At 36.7% G+C, this 21,570-nt stretch overlaps 2 protein-coding genes across 5 annotated transcripts; one reads left to right on the forward strand and one right to left on the reverse strand.

Annotated features, from left to right (window-relative positions):
• Positions 1-116: 116 nt before the first annotated feature.
• On the forward strand, positions 117-5,022 carry ccdc105 (coiled-coil domain containing 105). Its single transcript, XM_043258208.1, has 8 exons — positions 117-516; positions 1,878-2,153; positions 2,285-2,389; positions 2,587-2,743; positions 2,866-3,032; positions 3,287-3,382; positions 3,505-3,618; positions 4,268-5,022. Exons 1-8 carry the CDS (start codon positions 229-231, stop codon positions 4,451-4,453), a joined length of 1,389 nt encoding a protein of 462 aa, XP_043114143.1. The 5' UTR covers positions 117-228; the 3' UTR covers positions 4,454-5,022.
• On the reverse strand, positions 4,667-21,561 carry LOC122358410 (rho guanine nucleotide exchange factor 28). Of its 4 annotated transcripts, none has more exons than XM_043258207.1 (33): positions 20,011-21,561; positions 19,675-19,758; positions 16,871-16,915; positions 16,616-16,745; positions 15,977-16,261; positions 15,463-15,631; positions 14,716-14,917; positions 14,476-14,539; positions 14,313-14,338; positions 13,510-13,570; positions 13,026-13,129; positions 12,819-12,915; positions 12,690-12,735; positions 12,393-12,531; positions 11,807-11,921; positions 11,671-11,726; positions 11,533-11,581; positions 11,379-11,442; positions 11,210-11,301; positions 10,258-10,380; positions 9,895-10,145; positions 9,669-9,794; positions 9,478-9,595; positions 8,642-8,896; positions 8,479-8,555; positions 8,214-8,395; positions 7,456-7,523; positions 7,196-7,363; positions 7,026-7,118; positions 6,645-6,754; positions 6,360-6,407; positions 6,175-6,279; positions 4,667-5,362 (listed from the first exon to the last, which is right to left on the reverse strand). In XM_043258207.1, exons 3-33 carry the CDS (start codon positions 16,901-16,903, stop codon positions 5,033-5,035), a joined length of 3,786 nt encoding a protein of 1,261 aa, XP_043114142.1. In that variant the 5' UTR covers positions 16,904-16,915; positions 19,675-19,758; positions 20,011-21,561; the 3' UTR covers positions 4,667-5,032. The 4 variants fall into 4 exon arrangements, with proteins under 4 accessions (XP_043114142.1, XP_043114141.1, XP_043114140.1 ...); XM_043258206.1 differs by having other exon boundaries at positions 9,478-9,592; positions 12,819-12,930; XM_043258205.1 differs by having other exon boundaries at positions 4,667-5,359; positions 12,819-12,930.
• Positions 21,562-21,570: the final 9 nt, after the last annotated feature.

Consider the following 21,570-nt stretch of genomic DNA (forward strand, 5'->3'; position numbering starts at 1 on the left):
TTCTCATCATGTAACAGGATCTACACTGATTGAGTTGCAGAGCGAACGGAGCTGAATGATCGGCCTCCTTTGACGCTCGTTCATTAGCGTGTCTCGCGTTACCCAATCAGAGCTCTGTGCGCGTCCCCCGAGGAACAGTTGCGTTGGAGACAACCAACACTTTTGAACCCAAACAGTTATACGGATTGTTCCACTGATGGTGAAGTAAAGTAGTTAAGTACCGTGATCATGAAGCGTCCGGTCCGGTGCCCTCCTCCTCCGGCTGCGGTCGTGGGTTCTAAAGGCTGGAGGGATGCCACTGTACGCTCGATCCTGCGCGCCGAGGACCTTCGGCGTCAAACTCACGCAGACCAGCTGCACTCATCTTCACGCTACCGCAGCCACAGCGTTGGGACCTTTACCTCCGGACTTCCTCGGTTAACAGATTATAGTGTAAACAGCAGCGTCGATAAGGAGCACAGGGAGAGCGACTCGGAAAAGAAAGAGGAATTCCGACCTAAATCCATTGGAAGTATGGTAAAGTACCTTAGAAGTTAAAACGGTGGCTGTTTTAGTACAATACAACAATACATAAAGCGGTGAAATGCCCAGTTGCTACTATAAAACGTATAGTTCTGGTCCTGGTTTCTGATTGGTCAAGGCGTAGTGCGCAGCGCTAATTGCTGATCGTTATTTAGTGCCGTCAAGCGATTAATTGCATTCAAAATAAAAGTTAGTATATATTTTTAAAATATTTACGTTTATACATTTATGTTCTTATACAGCCTAAACATAACATTCTTCATAAATATATTCATGCATACATGTGTTTGTATTTATATATACATAAATATACACAGTATACACGCATTTATTATGTAAACAGAAACTTTTATTTTGGATGTCATTCATCGCGATTAATCAACGCTTTCTTTGGCAACTGTAGCAAACATACAACATAAAGTACCTTTGCAACATAATAAACTTTTTTTCTTTATTGAATAAAAAAACCCTGCCTTTTTTTCTGTGTCTCTGGATCACGGGGTTTAAACTGATTTAGGGAATGCATTAAACGAAGAAAAAAAGAACAATAATATGCATAATATGCATTTTTGTAATCAACCAGAAAATTTACCTCTCTCTCTCTCTCTCTCTCTCTCTCTCTCTCTCTCTCTCTCTCTCTCTCTCTCTCTCTATATATATATATATATATATATATATATATATATATAATATATTCTTTTTTTACTTTTAACCTTTGACAGTTCAGAAAGAATATGAAGCCCACTGTTGCTATAGTAACGGAGGCAACTTTCATCGCACAAGCTCTTCGGTAGTGTTGTTGTTAACATTGTTATCATTTAAGCAGGCAATTTGTTTATTACATTCAATTTAACAGCAAGTCAAGCGGGGTAAGTACGTAGGCCTATTAAACTTCATGTAATTTACACTCTGATTATAGCGCGCGTATATTTTTGCCCGTTTTCGCTAAATAAATGCTCAGCGCGCCTTTTTCTTTAACGTTACCTCCTGAAAAAAACGCTGCAAGTTTCTAGAGTTATTCTATGATTGTTGGGCCAGTCGTAAGCTCAAAATGCAGACCATATTTTGCATAGAACTACCTCTTACAGTAATGAAAATACAGTAACTAATGTTCGCCGTTAGAAAAATTGTTGAGGTGCGCATGCGCCGTAAGTAGGACAATCTAACGGGTACGTTTTGCAACTGGACACTAAATTACAGTCTACATGAGCATAATATAAATACTTTTAAAAACTTAAAAATAAATATATGATAAGGCTAGTTAGTAGTAGAAGTTGTATTTACTGTAGGGCTAGAGAAGTAGGCCTACATACCATATTTATACTATATGATAAAATGCTGTTTTTCTTTCATAGCTCACATCTGGAATTATTAGCGGGCCGTTCCCTCCGCCGGCCCTGCGTGATCAGAGTGCAGTGGTCAGCACAGGTATGGCGGGTGAATATATGCGGGGTGTTAGAGAGGTGGAGGGTCACCTGCGCAGGCAAGCAGGCAGGGTCACACAGGAGGGCACCAGGATGGAGCATCAGAGAGAACGACTGGAAAAATTGCTCCGCAGTCTTAGGAGAGCATTGCTGGTCAATCAAGAAAGTGCAGATGGCAGGAAGTTTCGACCGGCCACCACAGAGACAGTGAGTAGCTACAGTGTATATAACTGTAGTCTATTTTAAATGACCCTCAAGAGATCAAATGTGGAATAAAATATATTCTTTTGAAAAATAAAGAGCTCAAAATCATGGTTTCCACTATATGTTTTGCCAAGATACGGGATGGAGCAGATGATCTTCTACGCAATGAACGAAGAGGCCTGAATGTACTAAAACAAGAAATGGAGAGCATGTTGAAAAAGACTGTGACTCAACAACAGGTGAAAAAAAGGCCTTGCATAAGATATCTAATGCCTACAAAAGGAATTTCACATGAAATAGGAGGCTGCACTGTATAGCTTTTCTAAAATACTATCTAGTCTTAACATAAACAATAAATTCTGAACCTTCATTCTGAACACTGCTATTCAAGATTAACAAGAATAATTTTTATTTTTGCTGTATTTTTTATTTTGAGGTTTTGGCTGAGAGCAGCAAGCAGTTGTTGGATTGTGCCTTTGAGAGATCCATAGTAACAGAGCTGCTTCCTCAGCACGGCTCACTCTCAGCGTGTGTGAGAACGTACCCTCCTCCCCTCTCACTGAAACCTGACCCCACTGGACCATTCACTCCAGGTACCCCGGGCCAAATTTATTTTAAAGTCTCTAACCCTTCCTTTGTCTCTTTATCACCCAAGCTTGCGTGCAGACACAGCGAGCGGCTGTCGGTACCTAATCTCGCTCTCTCTGTCATTAAGAGTGCAAACAGGCTTTGGATTCTTCATCAACAGTACTACGTCAATCTCAGCAGCTCAGAGAAAACATTTCACAAGCCATGAGGGATGTCATCAGTAAGCAAGCGGATATGCACCGTTCAGCCAGCGAGGCCCTGCGGAAGAAAATTAACGAGACTATCAACCTAGAGGTGTGTGATTAAAGCGGAGAGCGGAATGGAACACTAAATTATGATTTATCGGCCCGGACTGAATGCATAATAATGACAAAAAAAAATCAGTTCTCTTGCTAATAAATGGAAATGGAAGGAAATAATAATTGCAAACACAATACATTGGCTCTGCTCCTGCTTTGTATATGAGGAGCCTAATGTGATTTTGATCTGAGAAATTTTTGGACTAGTTTATTGTGTTCAGGTATATACTTTTTCTTATTCATCATCAGCAACATTTGACACTGAGCTCAGCTGCGACGAGACAGGCTATTTACCGCAAACAGAGACAGATGCAGTGTGCAGGCTACAGTCTTGGCAGAGCAATGGTATGTGTTTATTTATAGACTGTGGTGCTAATTTACTACCAAAGTGACTTTCAAGTGCATATATTAAGGTGGTGAAAACTCACTCATTGATGCAGATGAATTCCTTCCTTTCTTCCTTGCAGGGCCCAGTCTGCAGTGCTGATCTTTTTTGCCGTGAGAGACTGAGCAGGCCTATGACTCAGCTTTATGGGCGGCATTCAAGTTTTGGCCTTCCAGAATCCGAGCTCCTTACACAGGTCAGAGCAGTGGATGCAATCTAACATTCATAACGTTCTTCTATCTGTCAATCATAAAGTGCACCATTTCCTAATCTTCGGTTCCAAGCCTAAATCAAATACGTTTTTGCATATACAGTAACAGTTAGACAAAGTTCATTTAAAAAATACTTAAGCATATAAAGCTTTGATTACGTCACATTTTTGATGAAGAAACATGAAGTCTACAATATTTTGTTCAAAAGATTGTTGTCTGTAAGATTATTTACTGAAAGTTTGTGAAGGTCTCAAATGTTGCCATTGCTTTTAAAATAAATAAGTAAAAAAGTAATATAGTGATATATATATTTTAATACAATTTATTTCTCTGATGACATATATTTGCAGCAACCATTATTCCAGGCTTTAGTGACACATGATCCTTCAGAAATCATTCTAATATGCTGATTTGCTCAAGAAGCATTTCTTATCCATATCCATAAAAATCTAACTTATAATAACAAAAAAAGCCTTCACTGTCACTTTTGGTCAGTTTAATCCATCTTGACTGTGGAAAAGTATTAATCTATTAGTATAAATGACTTACTGATCCTAAACCTTAGAACGTTAGTGTAGACTGATAGTCTGAAATTAAGCACTGTTAATACATACATTTCCCTCATGCTCTCAGGGCAGCACTATGCTCCGGAAACACCTGGAATCCTCAGGGAAAGAGATCGCAGAGCTGCAGGTCACTCATCAGCAGCTGGAGGATGATAAGCATGGAAAGCGTGCAGCAGCCAGTGTGGACTCTGCTGTGATCAGGCTGCGGAGAAGACTCGTACGTCCTCAGTCTGTCCGGCCTGCAACCAGTTAAAACTCTACTCTACATAAAAGATTGTACCTCACTTGCTGAAGTTTGAAATCTGGGGTGTTTTTAATTATCACACAAAGCTACCAAGTGGTGTTTGCAAAATAAGAGTATGGTGATTCTTTGCAATTTGAACGATATTGGGAAAATATACATTCAAAATGCATGATAGATGCGTGCGTGTTTAAGATTGTCAACAAACCGAATGACACTCCGGCATTATTCAAATACTGGTGGCAGTATTAGGAATGAATTTTATTTTACTTCTGACTGATGATTTCCTGTATCACCACCAAAGCTTTAAATAAAGATTTACAGTACAGCTCTGATACACGTCACTACCAAGCAGAGTTGGAGTCATGATCAAGGTCTTGAGACTACATTAGCTCGGCCCTGAGTCTCAGACAAGACTGCAGTCCTGTTTTTAGACAACCAATTATAGACAACTCTAAAAAGCAAAAAATATGCTGTTTTTTCAGTTCTTTAAAATGGAATGGTCTTAAAGCATTTATCTTGTCTCTAACTCTGCCAGTAAAACAGCAATTTCTCTTTAACACAAACACTTAACATAGACATAAATGTATTTCATTTCTCCTGTGATATGATAGAAGGCAAGATGCCTTGACGAAGATTAGAATTATGCTGAATGAGTCTTATCTGTGCCTCCAGACTCTTCCTCTCTTTCTGCATTTTCTTGCCCTCTTCTTTCAGTTTCTCTCTCTCTTCGTTTACTCTCTTCTCTTCCTCTCTCAGCTTCCTCATCTTCTCCTCAAGCAGCCGTGACTCTTCCTCAAACTGCTCTCTCTCTTTCAAAAGTCTCTCCGTCAGTTCAGCATGCTCTCTCTCTCTCTGCTCCAGTTCTTTCTGCTGCACAGCCTCAGTGCCGCCGACAGCGCCGCCCTCAAAACTCTGCTGCTGATACAGTGATACAGGAAGTGCAATAAATGTGTAAATAAGCATTAAATGAATAATCGGCCTAACAATGAAAACTTGCTGAAAACTTGGATGGCCTAAGGCAGAAATGTACTCTGTCTTAGGCCATCCAAGATGTAGATTAGTTTGATTCCTCATTAGAACAAATTTATCATTACATCACTTGCCCACCACTGGTTCCTTTGCAGTGAATGGGTGCCGTCAGAATGAAAACAACAATAAGAGCCATTTTAACTTTAAACCATTGCTCTCCAAGTTGTCTATCCATAATTTTGCATTCTCCAGTGAAGTTATGATTTCTCCTGAATCAGGAGAGAAATACCAGTCAAGCGGTTTACAAGAGAAAAGTGATAAATTAATGTGTCTGTGGATTGTAATGTGAGAGGAGGAGGACAGGGGATGGGCTTTTCCCTGGAGAAAGCATTATTATAGATTATAGACTGGTATTTTTTATGTTAATTAATGGACTGGAGTGGTCTGAATTTCTTGTGGATTATTGTGAGGTTTTCATCAGCCGTTTGAACTCTCATTATGACGGCACCCATTCACTGCAAAAGATCCGTTCAAGTGATATCATGCAAAATTCTCCAAATATGTTCCAATAAAGAACCAAATTGGTCTACATCTTAGATGGCCCGAGGGTGAGTACAGTTCTCAATTTTGGGTGGACTATTCCTTTAAGAATCTGGAACATAATAAAAAAAACCTCTACTTTGTTCTTTAATACCTACATATATCACATTCTAGATGAACATTTTAAATAAATGCACTCTAAGAAAAATTGCCATACCCACCCTTTTGACATCATAATCACTTGTAAGAGTTTGGGGCGGAGCTTCTCCCTCGAGGAGGAGGAGATTTTGAACTTCAAAGCAGCTGTCTTGGATTATTATAGCAGCCTTCAAACAGTATGATATGTAGAAATTATCCAAACGAATAAACATTTAGATGTTATTAAAAGTTAATCAACGACTCACACCTGCAGACTGTAGAGTATGTGGATTAAGTTGTGAACACCCTCAGCTACCTAGATTGGTAGAGAAAATGCAAACATGCCACTTATTATAATCATTAATGCTGAACAGACAAAATACACCACTTTCATGATATACAGGCAGAATTATCATGATAAAATCCTCATTGCCATAAATTGTTGCACTGAATTTAATAACAATTTGCATACAAAGATTTTATAAACAATGAACATATAATGTAATCTGTGTTTTCAAGATTAAGTGTAAATATATTGTAAATTACTTTTTACCTTTAAATAAGTTTGATAGGCGGGGCTTATTGGGGCTATTGTGAGAGGCCCCACCCCTGTTTCTACCAAAGCACTCCTCCTGCTCCGACTTGGCAAATTTTGTTCATTATCTGGAGAGAAATATATAATATAATAATATAATATAACACATTGATATATGTGACTTGATTTAATTGGCTAAATTTGACAGCCACTAATCACTGGTTAGTGGTTATTGTAAATATCTAGCTAAATAACTTTAAAAAACTCAACAAAAACATGAGCATGAGTAAATGAGAGAATTGTATTTATTTATTATCAGAAATACTTATGTAATATGGCTACTTGTAATTACAGTACAGTTCTGTAGTTTAACACTCTGTTAGTAATGTGATTACTCACAGTTTGCCCTTTCCTGGCCAAAGCTGTCATGGTTACTTGGTGACCATATGCAAGGAAAAAGCCAAGTCAACAAAGTGATAGCCAGCTTCACCACTGGGAAAGAAAGAGACTTTGGTGAAGATCAGCGGAGCCCGAATGTGTGTCTATAGAGAGGAAGACAGACTGATTACCCTCTTCTTGTGCGTCAGACAGTAAAGTGACACCCTGAGGGGTGTTCTCAGGGTGGGGTTGAACGAGTAGACGGCAAGTAGCCAGAGTCCATCTTCCAGTCCCTCTACAGATCTTTAACTTCTCTTCAATAACAGTGCACAGCTGCAGATCCAGAGAGAACAGTGCCTCTACACACACACACACACACACACACACACAATCAAACAATCAGACACAAGGAATAATAAAGTCATACACAGCTGGATGGATGGATGTGTACCTTGTAATTTCTGTATCTTCTTGACTTTGATTTCCCCATCTTTCATCCTGCTCTGATCATCAGGAAGGCTGAAACAAATACAAATACGCAGCTAAAAGGTTTAGGGTGGGTAAGATTTACAGATGTTTTTGAAAGGAATCTCTTATACTGCACTGATTCAATCAATAACAAGAGTAAGAACAGTAACACTGTGAAATATTATTACAATTTTCAACAATTACTCCAGTATTTTGTGTCACACAATCTTTCAGAAACCATTCTAACATGCTGGTTTGTTACTTCTTTCTTATTATTATCAATGGTGAAAAAACTTGCTCCTTAAAGTGCCCCTATAATGGATGTTTGAAAATGACCTTTCATGCAGTGTGTAACACAGCAATGAATGAAAACATCCTGCAAAGTTTTAAATCTGAAAGTGCATGTGTATGAAGTTATTGTCTCTCAAAAGAAAGATTTGATTTTCACGAGTCTCAAGCCGTTTTATATTGATAAATGAAACATCAGCATACTTGTTGGTCTTTTTCGTGTTGTCTGAACGAAAACGCTAATTCATTCAAACCAAAATACGAACCTTTCATAAATCATAATAGGGGCACCTTAATATTTTTCGTGCAGATGGCCTAATATTTTTTTTCTGAAAGTTTAGCATTTACTTTTGCTTAATTTAATGCATGATTGGTAATTAAAAGTATTAATTTCCTTAAAAAAACTCTCACTTCAGCAAACATTTAAATGGTAGTTTAAAGACTAATAAAAACCTATCAGCGGCCTGTCTCAGCAGCGTCATCCACATGTTGCGTTCCTCACGAGTCTGTGTGTGTATCTCGTACATCTCCGGCCCCACAGAGCAATCACCACTGATCAGAAATAGTCCTCGCTCCTGATTGGCTATCTCCCTAACAATGATTCTTTGCAAGGGCATCACAGATGGCTTCTGCTCCTAAAGACACAATATATTTAAAACTGAATTCATATTCTGATTTCTTAAGAAAAAACACTACATAAATGTATATATTTCTGTACCAGTGCAGCAAAGACAAACTTCTGCTCTTTCTCCTGAAGGAAAGCCAAAACATCTGTGAGGAGCAGAGCAAGGACATCTGTAAAAAGAGAGAAAGAGACACTAAGAATGGAATTAAATAATACATTAATGACAAATAAATACAAACACAAATGGCAGTGGGACCTCTCAGTCTGCCAGAGGTTGTCCTACAGGTCAGCGCTGAAGAGTGTGTGAGGGTTCGGTGTGTTTTCTGCAGGTCTTGCTTGCTGAAGATCTCTCCATTCTTCAGGCGGGTGCAGCTCTTGTTGTCTAGCCGACTTATGATATCTTGAAGTTTCTTTGCACGCTCGTAATTTCCCACACGCCGTTCCACGTCCTCTATCACCGCCCGGAGACCCTCCAGCGCCACTGCGATATCATAGCGTTCGGCACTGCCATCTGCAGGAGTCAGTACGAGACTGATCACTCAGGTCTCAGTGTATGAAGAATATCAGTTTGCGCAATTTTTTGTGTATTTTACCTTCATTATATTTTAATTTACACAAATGACCAGTTAAATATGAATAAACATTGTTTAGATTTATATTTTATATAGTAATTGACATGAATAATGATAATTATTAATGAGTTATATCATTTTTAAATGTATTCATATATTTATATATTATATTTTTATCATTATTAATCATGTTCATGATAGTATATTAAAATAAATGTATTTATTCATGTTTAATTGACAAAGAACATAAAGTACATACGTTCTGCAAAGATGGATTTACCATCAGTGTGTTAGTCATATATTATAATAATTATTAAATTAATTACTAAATAATTAACATTATTATTTATAGATTTGTTTTATTTATTAACAACTTAATGAATTCCTTGATGTTAATCATTAATTACCTGACAATAATACTACCCATGTAAACTATATCATATTCATTAAAAAGTAACATTTAGTCATAATTAACTGATTTTCAAAAGCAGTTTACCAACTTCTACAAAAACAGGCTCACCATCAGTGTGTTGAAGAAGTCTCTCAATCAAAACAGGGTACTTTGTGATTCTCTGGGTAACAAGCAACAGGAATTCTGGGATTTCACGTCGTTTTATGACAGAGTTGGTACTCTGCTGCTGTAGAGGCAACAAATATGGACATCAGCATAAAAATCGAACTGCTTTTTACGTGTTTGTTTGATCAACTCACTCTGAGAAATAACTGCATCTTCCTGTTGCTCTGTAGCAGTTGCTTATACATTTTCAGTGCTTCTGGATGCCGGCTGCAGAAATCACCGTACAGTTCTATCATCTGAGAAGCATTTCGGCCGGCAAACTACAGTTTTAAAAAGAATTAAATACAGAATTATACTTGCTCAGCCACAATATGTAAACTGGTCAACTGAAAGACTTCGGATGTTTAGGTTGTCACATGCCTGTTGACACAGAATATCACCAATTTGTGTTATGATGTAGTTCTTGTGCATTTCTGGCTGAACAGACATGCGCTGTCTGGTCTCCATGTCTATGAGAAAGTTTCTGTGCAAAGCTAAGAGCTCATCCAGCCTGGGGAAAATCTGAGCAATCGCGTCCAGCTCCAGCTGCACTTCCTCCAACAGTCCCCGCCTCAAAACGTCAGCCATGACAGAGAGAGTCTGGATGTGGTGAAATTCTGTCTGCATCAGCTCTGTGACAAACACATCACTAACCAATCAAATTAGGCTTCACTAAAGCATCCCAAGTTATTTAAACAGCGTATCATGAGCATATCATCTAAAACAGGCTTTGCAATCACTGACCATAGATGATCTCCTGTCTCTTGACCACCTCTCTGTCCAGTGTCCTTCTGAATTCAGTGTCCACGACAGCACTCCAAGATTCAGCAGAGTAGTCAAATGATATGTGAGCTGAAGAATCAGAGCCTGGCCGAGAGATGGTAAAAGTGAATTAGGGTATGCGTGATTTGGAAAAACTATAGTTCACTCAAAAAACATTTGAAATCAATGACAGTAATCACTGACTGATGAATAAAAAATCATTAATAAGTAAAAAATTATTTGCGTTTTAAACTTAATAGCAGGGCTGTGATAGTTAACTAAAACTAAAACCCATTTAATTTAATTTAATAAAATCTTAAATGATTAAAAATGATTTTTAAATTTTATAAAAGTAATATTCGTAATACAAATACATTTAACATACAATTTATACATTATATCATACTTAGAAATTGATTTAATTTAATGACTAATTTATTTAATATAGTGTGTAAAAGTATTTGCTTGATTTATTTTATATCAAATAGTTTTACATCAGATAGTTTCAGAAAGTTAAAATTGATACATAAACATGAACAACAATACAGACATGTATATAAATTAAATAAATATATGTATAAATATAAATATATTATGTAAATACATGTACAATTTTCAAAATATATATTGTATGTGTGTGTGTGTGTGTTTATATATACATAATGGATATACACAGTACACATATATTATGTAAACCAAAACTTTTACTTTGAATGTGATTAATTATGATTAAGCATTTGACAGCACTAGACGAAATACATTAAAATTAATAAAACTTTTAAATGAAAAGAAAATAAGGAAACATAAAAGCTACTTTTAAAAATAACATCTAAATGGTGCTCAGTTCCAATTTAATTTCATTTAAATTCTACATCTTCTGATTTTCACAGAAGAAAGTCAGTCATGCAGGTTTGGAATGACTTTGTGAACTCACTGGAGGTGGGGTTTGAGGAAGAACAACCAATAAAAGACTTGCTTTTTCGCAGAGTGAAATCATGGCCACACCCCTCACTGTTACTCCGCTTTCTGATACAGAAACATACAAAGCATCTCAAAATGTAAACATTAATGACAAATGAAGTTGATGGAAGAGATAATCAAACCTGTGTGACATGGCGTGGTTGTCATTGACCAGAGACAGAGATGGAGAACTCTGACTTGACGAGTCTGTTAATGAAACATACATCATCTCATGAGATCTACATGACATGACAGAGTAATAACTTAACGTCAGAATAACACGATTGTTTCTCTTACACAGTAACACTGAAGAGTCAGCGCTTTTTAGAAGTGCCTGATGAGGATTCTGCGGGTTGTGGAAATAAATGCAATCACATATCATAGTTTCAGGCAAACCTGTAAGCGTAGTGTCACGTGTTTGACACGATCAATCACCTTTACACACAGAGGTGCAGAATCACAGCAGGTCTTATGAACGATCATGGAGCAGTCTGGACAGGAAATGACATCATAAAGCCAGTGTATTTTAAATAAACGTACAAATATGTCTGTATAAGAAACACACATTTACATGAGCACTGCTGTGGTTCATCACTGTCAGCTCCCTCACAGACTTCACAAGCTGCTTCAACGGGCTCCTGTGGTGAGCAGAGCTGGTGCAAGGCTGTGGAAACCTCGGCATTTACCTGTGAAGAAACACACATTACAGCACGTTTCCTCAGGATATTCATAATGCGTCTAACTATAGAAACCACCATCAATCATGCCATCTTTTGATGAAAGTGGCTGACAAGAAGTCATAAAAGAGATATGCAAAAATGCAAATTCACAAATTTAAAAAAAAAAAAAAATCTGTTTTGTAACATACATGTTGTACACATAGCCAGGCTATGGAAATACTAAAAATAATAATTATAAATATATGTGTGTGTGTGTGTGTGTGTGTGTGACTGTATAGATAGAGAGAGAGAGTATATTTTTTGTTTTATCTGTTAATTTAAAAATACAATTTGAATATGTAATTTTTTATTAAATGCTCCTTAAATGCTGTGGACATTTCTGGATATAAAATACATTAAAAACATTTCATTTTGAGACTTCCATAACTTTAGCCTGGTGCACAGGACATGAAGTCTCTTTAACCGTCTTTCTCTTACCTTGTTTTTTATTTTGGTGTTGACCATCCGACTCCGAAGAAAGCTAAGTGTTCGACTCACTTTATATTTCTCAGTTTCACTTTTGAAAGTAGGGATGAATTGTTCTTTTTCTTCTTCCTCTGACTTGTTACACCACGTACTAAAAATGTGTAAATAAATAGTGAAACGTAGTCAAGCATCTAATATATATATATATATATATATATATATATATATATATATATATATATATATATATATATGAACAAATTTTATGCACAAATGTGTCTATATGCATGGATGTAAGAGATCTAATACCGTGTGATCTCTGTGGACGTTTCTTCATCACTGAAGGGGACTAGCTCTAGAAACATAAAAAGCAAACATTCTTGCAGTTTTGAACACACTAATACAGATACACTCAGGGGAAAAAATAGTCAAACACACCGTCCTGTGGACTACAGATAGGTAATTTGTCTTGGACAGGAGAATCTTGTTCAGATGCCGTAGAGTCTGATTCAAACTCAAAAGAGTCAAAAGATTCCTGAGGATAAATTGACTAATGAAAAAAAGGATTTTTATTGTTACATATTGCATGACAAATGTTGAACGCTTATGATTTCTGGATACGTTTTGAATACATCTTCCCCTCACCTGATCCTCAGCAGCCTGCAAAGTGTTGATGCTGTTTGTTATGGTCACACTGGAGCCAGTGAGTGAACTGCTTGTTGAATCGGTATGAGTTGTGAATCCATCTACTAAAACACAATTATGAATTTTGAGATCAAGATACAAAATGCATGCAGCATTAGATATTAGATTAGGTAGCCAAAATGTTAACAGTTAACAGAGGCTTAATACAATTTCTGTATATTGGTTGTCCAACTGTGAGAAACAGGCCCATTCTTCATTATTAGTGTAGCCATTTAATTTTCCTTTCTAACAAGAATAAGTGTAGACATGTTCAACTTTACTGACAACGTTTTTGTTGTCATAATGGTACGTTGCCTTAGACAACCAGCGATGGACCTTTCGACGTTTGTCAGTAGAGTATTTAATATATTTAGGAAAGCTAGTAAACTTTATAATTACAAAAGCCATTAAATAACTGTTAATTGATTTAAAGATGAACATTTACCAGAGTCGTCAGATGATAAAAGTTCCTCATCTTCATCCTGACTGGAATTGTTAAACCAAGCCTTAAAAAGCAAGACCAACAATGAGAAACCAAACAAGAACAAAATGATAATAGTAATGTTCAGATTTTACAACAAACAGGAAAGCTATCCATTTCCACAGCTAAGTGTTAGCTAAACAGCAGGACGTGTCGACACTTGCTACAACGTTACATTTTATCTATTTATTTATTTATTTATTTATTTATAATATTAATAATAATCAGGTCGCATGTTTCAGATACCTTTATCTGTTTAGCATACATCGACGCTCGAATAGTTAATTAGTTGAATCACATGAACTCGGTTCTTTTTCATGAACTGTTCTCAAATTAGACGGTCCGTCTGAATGATTCTATTTGTTCACTCGTGCAGTGAATCATTTGGAGCGGTTTCGCTATTCTGTCTTAATCTGAATCGATTTAAATTCACCCGAGTCACGACTCATTGAACTACGGGACCATCTTTTACGTGGGTCCTAATTTGTAAACGCTTTGTATATATATCTTGTGGTTGATGGACTTAATATTCATGTTTAAGGGAAATGTCAAAAGCATGCTTGATTATTATTTAGGTGCAAAATAGAAATAAGAAAGGTTCTTGATTCTATCTGAATTATTCAAATAGTTCAATAATATTAGTAATGGAACGGTTCCTGTCTCACTAGATCGTTATGAAAAGTCTAGCTGTCATATAGCATATCAAATTTTTCTGTAAAGCATTAGTACTTTGAGTAGCTGCATTACAGTCTGTCACAGACACTTACATTGTGAAGCAGCGAGTATGGTGATCCTTAACAAAAAGGGGAAATGCGAGAGAAAAAAAGAGAAAGTTTCTATCAGTGCTATACATTCATCAGGTACTTAAACTACATAATGTTCAGTCAGCCTTGTGAATGCAATTTCCATAAACAAATGAGAAACATTAACCTGGGTATGAAAACAGAGTGCTGCTTTCAGCTTTTCTCTCTGTATCCACTCTCAGACCTTTGATCTGGGATTGTATAAAACATATACAGACAACATAAAGTATTCTTTATTATCTTGCTTCTTCTTCAAAGCAAATTCAGTACCGAACTGATTCCAGTCCAAAGAATCGAAATTCATTCATTTTTTTAATGCATAGTTAATAAGTAATATCTGTGTGACCTTTAACCTCTATTATCTGACCTTGTTTAACAGAGCGGAGTCCCTCGCACAATCTCGCAGCAGTAATATGGATGACTGTAAGGTTTGTGCAGTAGCACAGGGCTCAGAAACACACACAGACAGTGACAGCATCCCAGAGGCATGGCTAAACCTGAGGAGGTGGGATTTACCCGCCCACACTTGTGACACGCCTGCAAGGGGCGTGGCTAATGGATTAGGAGGTCTGCAAAAAAAAATAGAGAGAAATCTATATTAAGCCATTTGGATCCATTCAATATCTTTGTGTGACAAACAAACTTTGTTAAACCGAAAGAATAATGACACCACTTTTTGTCACAGATAGTTGTCATTTGGCTTAAGAAGTTATATGTTAAACATAGCACATGGTTTAATGCAAACACATAAATGGGTACAAAGATCTACAAATTTAACTCTCTTGTTGTATTGTACGTCTTAATATTTCTATGTTTAAATGTTTACTCCACCCCAAAATGAAAATTTAACCCATGTTGTTCCAAACCCATAAAAGCTTGTCCTTGGAAAGTGATTAATGACAAAATGTTAATTTTGGGGTGGAGTAGCCAGTTAAAATTAGCTGCACAGATTCCAAAAATAAATAAATACAAATATATTGTATATTTTTACTTTTATCTTTTGTTTTGGCTTTTTTATGATTACTGGACTATTTGTGTAATGAGGTGTAAAATAACTAAAACAAAGTGTAAATTGTATTGAATATTTTTTGTACAGGAATAAAGATAACTTTACTGCTTGAAGAGTTTTATCAGCGTGTGCTGATTGGTCTGTTGGGCCAGCTGAAGGGGCGTGTCCCCATCCTGATTGGCCGAGCGGATAATCATCAGGGCACCAGGTTGACAGAGAAGAAACTCAGAGACGCTCACAAAGCCCAGACGCACGCACACATGCAGGAGAGATTCTATATGCACGCAAACATACATTACAAATATTTTTTTGCATGTTTAGTTAATTAATTGCATAAATGCATTAAAATTACATATTTATTTAGTCTCTGAAAACGCTTCAGTGGCAGTATACTTTGGACATCCTCATTAATGGTCACCACGGTGACCTCTAATCCAATTAGAACTCAGCATTTATAATTCCACTGCTCATCTCCGGACATTTGTGTCATCTGGATGTGAAGCAGGAACAGTAAAATCTGATTACGCACACACATCCATGCAATACATGGAAGCAGGTGCTGCATTTTGCTTTGCTCATGAACACACACACATAAGCATACAGTAAATGACAAACACACCTTGTGATGGCTGTCCGAGAAGACTGTGAGGGGTGTGTAGGTTGGCTAGTGCGAGTGTGACCCTTTGATCCATATCTGCCCTTGCGCAGCTGTCATTCAAACCATATCGACCAATCAGATGTCTGTGCTCAGTGGTGCTGAGACAGTCGCTATGGGTAACCAGGTATTCAGCCAGCTCCTGTGCGTCATCTTCCACGTATGTCAGATGAGACACACCCACGCACATCACAGCATCATCTGTAAATATATATGCTCGAACTTGTACAGTCTCCGGCTGGTTATGACCTAAACGCACAATGAAAATAAAAAGAAATTACTAAATGCACAAACATGATCTGTATAGGCATTATCTTGCAAACTGTGGGAGGAGCAAAGTAAAAAAAAACTATGAATAAACTATAACTAACTATACATGCAAGTATGTGTATTTGTACACATAATAAATATACACAGTACACACGTGTACAAAAACTGAATTAATTGTTTCATAGTAATATTTATATATATATTATATTATTGTAAAGAACATTAACTACGGAAATTATTTACTATTACTATAACTGTAGTATTATTACTACAGTTATTTATTAAGCTTTATTATGGTTTATATTATATTATTTCTTTATTATAGTTTTTCACCTGGAACAATGAAGTAGAGCATGTTGTGAACTCTAGTTTGTAGAACATGTATTAGAGTTGAGCCCTCTAGAACCACAAAAACCTCTTCCTCCTGAACCGATGGGATCAGTGCAAAAACCTTTGCTTGGCCCTTAAACACACACGCACAACATTTAGAATATAAATAACATACTTTTATATATTTCTGTAGACCTGCACAGTATAACGATACTTTCAACTTAAAAACACAGGCAACTACAGAAATGTGTTACTCACATAAATAGGAACCTCTCTTCTGCTTAGCTTCATTGCTTCTTCGACCTTCAAGAGAAAAAGAAAAAGAAAAATTAAACATTCATACTTAAAAAGTCATATGAAATGATGCAGTCACCTAAAAGACCAGAGGGGACTGAACTCGCTCTTTCAAATGAGAGCTAAAATCTAAAAGAGACAGAAAATATGGGAGGAGTGAGTGAGGAGGAACAAGAATGGGGAGGAGAAGAAGAATGAAACACAGAACAGGGACAAGAAAGATGAATGACAGGCAGATAGGAGTGAGGAATCAGTAGAAATTATAAACATAATTAATGATAACTGTTCCATACCCTTTTCATAAAATTTTACATTTTCTTTGCTGAAATGACACATATTTAAACATTAACAGAGGCAAGCATTTGGTGCAACCATCTATCTATCTATCTATCTATCTATCTATCTATCTATCTATCTATCTATCTATCTATCTATCCGTTCGTCTGTATATCTACACAACACAACACAACACAACACAGAGAAGTTGTTTTAGTAATCAATTTTTTTTCAGCGCCATCTTTTGGACAGAACAATCCTTCGAAAACTTTGTTTTCAAGATTTGTCCACAAGAGGCCGCCAGAAGGTAAACGCATTTCCAATTTAGATATTTTGTAGCTAGATTAGTGACTCCCCGCCCCTTTTGATCTTTTTTTTTTTTTAAGTTTAAGGACAAATATTGCGACTTCTTGCACAAATACTATTTAAGTTCTCATCTACCAACTGATCTGTATTCATTTTTCTATAAATCAGTGAATTTGCAATTCTAATGTCATCTAGCGACATTTAGCTACCAGTCTTACCTGCTTTCAAATGAAAGCAGTTGACAGCACTGATTAAACTATTTTTCTTTGTCGAGCAAGGACCGAATGAGAAATGTTAAGTGTTTCATCATTTTATGTCCTCTTGCTTTGCACACTCATAAATCCTTAACTTGAAGCGTTATTTGGTATTTCCATTGCATATGTAAATATACATAAAATATGAGCAATAAAAACGTTTGTTATCAGGCACTGAAAGAAGTCAGAAAATGCTTTATTACCAAGCATGTTTACACACACACACACACAGCTATGTTTAGCTTTTTTTCAGTGTGCTTGAGAAGAAAGCTGTGGCAGTGCAGTGCATGCTGGGATTGAAAGAAGTCTTTGAGCTGTGAACTTTCCCCCACTTATCCAAACAACACAGTCCCAGAAAACCCGCAGTCTGAGACTGCTACATATGCTGACCTCTATACCGCTTGCGCACACACTCACACTAATGCAAACAAACACACGTACACACACATGCTCTGTTTCTGTTTACTTCTATACCCTACACCAGCCCCACGAGCCCCCCTTCTCACATTCTCCGTCTTCACGTCCTCCATATCTGAGTGGGCTGCAGGATAGTTTGGAAAAAAGTGAACAGGGGTTTGCAAAGATTCCTGAGGGTTTTTTCTAATCTAAAATCACATGCAGGGGCTTAAACATTCCTGGCCTTTTATTCTCAGAGAAATGAACTCTTGCTCTCTCTCTCTCTCTCTCTTTATAACCCTACTGCATTCTAATGCCAAACTCTATATATTCCATACCTAGTTATATTCGGTAGTCATAAAACTCCCTCTCCGCCGCCTTCCAGTTGTTTTTTTTCTTCTTATGTTCAAGGAAGCCACATTTCCAGGAATTTTTCAAAATCCTTACACAATCGTATCACTCGCATAATTCCTAATCCTGTGACATGTTTAAAGAATCTAAATGAAGAGTTACGTAAAATATTTACACTAAACACTGGGATTAGGAACTGCGCTGTAAACTTTCTGTGAGACATATTTGTATCCGCCCCGGGCTCTCCCTGGAAGGTTCGTTTCTGTGTAGCCTGTGCATGGAATTTAGGACGGCCTCCGATCAATCGATTTTTAAGTGAACGTGTTGTGTTGTCTTTGTTATCACAAGAAATGACCTTTTACAAGTTAACACTCAGCAGAAAACGGCAGTGAGAGTAAGATTCAGGGTCATTCTATATACAAAATACAAACAAAAATATAGCTGCAAGCAGAAATTACGAGGCCAAGCACTAGGAATAGGAAGCTAAGCATAGCACAGACCAAATGCAACGATGAGTATTAAAAGCAATTTTAGGATGATTGTAATTGAAATCATAAATACAACCTCTAGATTAAATTATACGGATTAAATTGCTTATTACTTTTGATCAATAGGTGTAATCAAATATTTGGCTGTGTTCTTTGTGTTTAGCACTGTAAAATGTTTTTTGTATATTGACACAAAATCTGCTAACTTTTTGTCAGCTCATTCAAAGATGATTTAGTCCGATTTTTGTGCCAGCGACTGAGGAGGAGTTCAAGAAAGTAAGTTTACAGCATACAAAATGGTGGACAAAACGTATGGCCCACAATAATTGGGATCCATGCTGCCAGGCATGATCCAACAAATATTTTGAGACCATTTCCATTACAATAAGCTAATTAAAATAAAAATCCATTAGCATTTTTGGAAATTTCATAATTAATGGTTAATGAATGGTTTACTACTTGACCGATAGGTGTTTGACGTAAATATGTCAAAGCTTTGCCGAGATGCAGCCTCAGATGCAGTTTCTAGCTAATTTGTTGACGCGCTAAACGAAAACCGTATATCATACGAAAATCCATAACAATGGTGTGAAAATGATCCAAGACAAATTTTGTGGAAATAAGTGGAAATAAGAAAATAACTGTCTAAGAGGAGTTTGGAAAAGTCATGAATCAAAATGGCGGACAAGAGGTTTACCCATTTATGGCAAAATTAGTTTTGCTGTTCTCTGCATGATCCAAAGATTAACAAAAGAAGAAGAACGCCTTCGGTGCTTGGACCCTAAATATGAATAAAATTAACATTTTATATAACATTTTGATAATGATATATAGAGTATTATCAAGAATTGATATGCATAAGTCAAATACAAAATACAACCAAAAAAATGAAACAAATAAACAGGTCGTCTACAAACTCCAAGTCCCCTCGCAATATAAGATTCATCCCACTTCATTCCATGTGTCCCTAGGAGTGTTGATGGGTACCCAGGAACGACATGTTGGACGCTGCCTTAAAGACTGAATTACATGCCTCTCATCCTGATCGTCCAGCACCTCGGGGCAGATGTAGACCACGGCCATTGAGGAGGGGGTACTGCAACAGAACGGCCAGGCTCATCCACCACCCAATCTCTCCAGAGCACTGAGCACCTGTCAAGCACCTCATTAACAGCCAGTACTTAAGCACACACTCATTGTCCGGCCTCATATACATATAGAGGACCCTGACTTATACTTACCTGTTTGACTTACCTCCTGTGTTCCTTCTAGTGTCTCCTCATACTCATAAGTGTCTCCTGTTTCTCCTATTCCCGGCTTCTCCTCTTAATCATCCAGAAACTGTGATATACGCTTCAGTTATCTTCCATTCAAACTCTCTATGACCAAATAAACTGTTATACATTTGACTCCTCTCCGTTACACATACATAATTATACAGAAAATTAAATTAAAAATTAAACAGAAAGACTGTAAATGTCTTTAAAGCGATCTTAGCAACATTAATTAAACATCAAAAGGACAAATCAAATGCGCTGTAGGACACACAAAAAGGTGAGAAAAGACAGGTGTCGTATTTGATTGAGGAGTTTGATTTTGTTTTTGAATGGATTTAGTTTGATTTAATCAAGCTTATATGTAGGTGTTGTCAAAGTAAGTTTACATAAGGCTTTCACAGCTGAAATGCTTGTTTGACAGGCTCTCCTGTATCTAAACATGTAATCTGCAGGAATGACTTACAGACCTTTCATCTGATAAAAAAGACACTGAGTCAGTCTGTCTGGGTGAATACTGGAAAGTTAGGCCAACTTAACAGCTTAATATAATATAGGGAGGGTTGTGTTCGCATACATATAACTTTACAGTCATAACTTTGTGGAAATGCGATTGAATGGAATGGAAATGGACTTCACAGCATGTGTCCTTTGGCAGCAAATGAACCATTGCTAGAATACAGGCTGATACACACACTCACAAACACGCAAACGTGGCTTCCTAAACAGCCCTTCACAGAATAGAAGGAAATGGGTGGCAGTCCTGCTGCAGGATTACATCCGTTTTAAAGCAGTGCACACACACCACCGCACTGAATATATCTGTATCACATCAAATGACTAGAATTATCACGCTATTTACATTAATGATAAACCTAGTCTGTGTGCATTAGTACAGAACGGAACAAACAAAGACGCAATTTTTTAGGAAATGTTTCCGATATAGATTTTGTGCGGAATTTGACCTGAAACGAAGTTGTTAACTAAAGCTTAAATAACAGGGTAACACTTTATAAAAGGTTCCAACAGTTAACATCAATTAATATATTATTATTAATTCATCTGTTAGCTGAAAATGCAGTTCATTTTTACTTTGTTAATTCACAGTGCATTAACTAATGTTAACAAGCACAACTTTTATTTTTAATAATGCATCAGTAAATGTTGAAATCAGCTAAGATTAATCAATGCTGCAGTAGTATTTTTCATTCTTAGTTCTTAGTACTTAATTAATAAACCTTATTGTAATGAGTTGTGAATAATGGTAAATATATATTTATTTTATTTTATTTTTTTAATGCAAAATTTTTTGGCAAAAA

This window comes from Puntigrus tetrazona, chromosome 15, assembly GCF_018831695.1.
Source record: "Puntigrus tetrazona isolate hp1 chromosome 15, ASM1883169v1, whole genome shotgun sequence".
Classification (NCBI taxonomy): Eukaryota; Metazoa; Chordata; class Actinopteri; order Cypriniformes; family Cyprinidae; genus Puntigrus; species Puntigrus tetrazona.

Coding starts and splice junctions, on each gene's coding strand:
- ccdc105 (XM_043258208.1), top strand. CDS start 229: ATGAAGCGTCCGGTCCGGTGCCCTCCTCCTCCGGCTGCGGTCGTGGGT. Junction 2,390..2,586: donor AGACTGTGACTCAACAACAG/GTGAAAAAAAGG, acceptor TTTTATTTTGAG/GTTTTGGCTGAGAGCAGCAA. Junction 3,619..4,267: donor AATCCGAGCTCCTTACACAG/GTCAGAGCAGTG, acceptor TCATGCTCTCAG/GGCAGCACTATGCTCCGGAA.
- LOC122358410 (XM_043258204.1), bottom strand. CDS start 16,903: ATGAAGCTAAGCAGAAGAGAGGTTCCTATTTAT. Junction 13,130..13,509: donor TTTATCATCTGACGACTCTG/GTAAATGTTCAT, acceptor ATTGTGTTTTAG/TAGATGGATTCACAACTCAT. Junction 11,443..11,532: donor TGACTCTTCAGTGTTACTGT/GTAAGAGAAACA, acceptor TTTCATTAACAG/ACTCGTCAAGTCAGAGTTCT.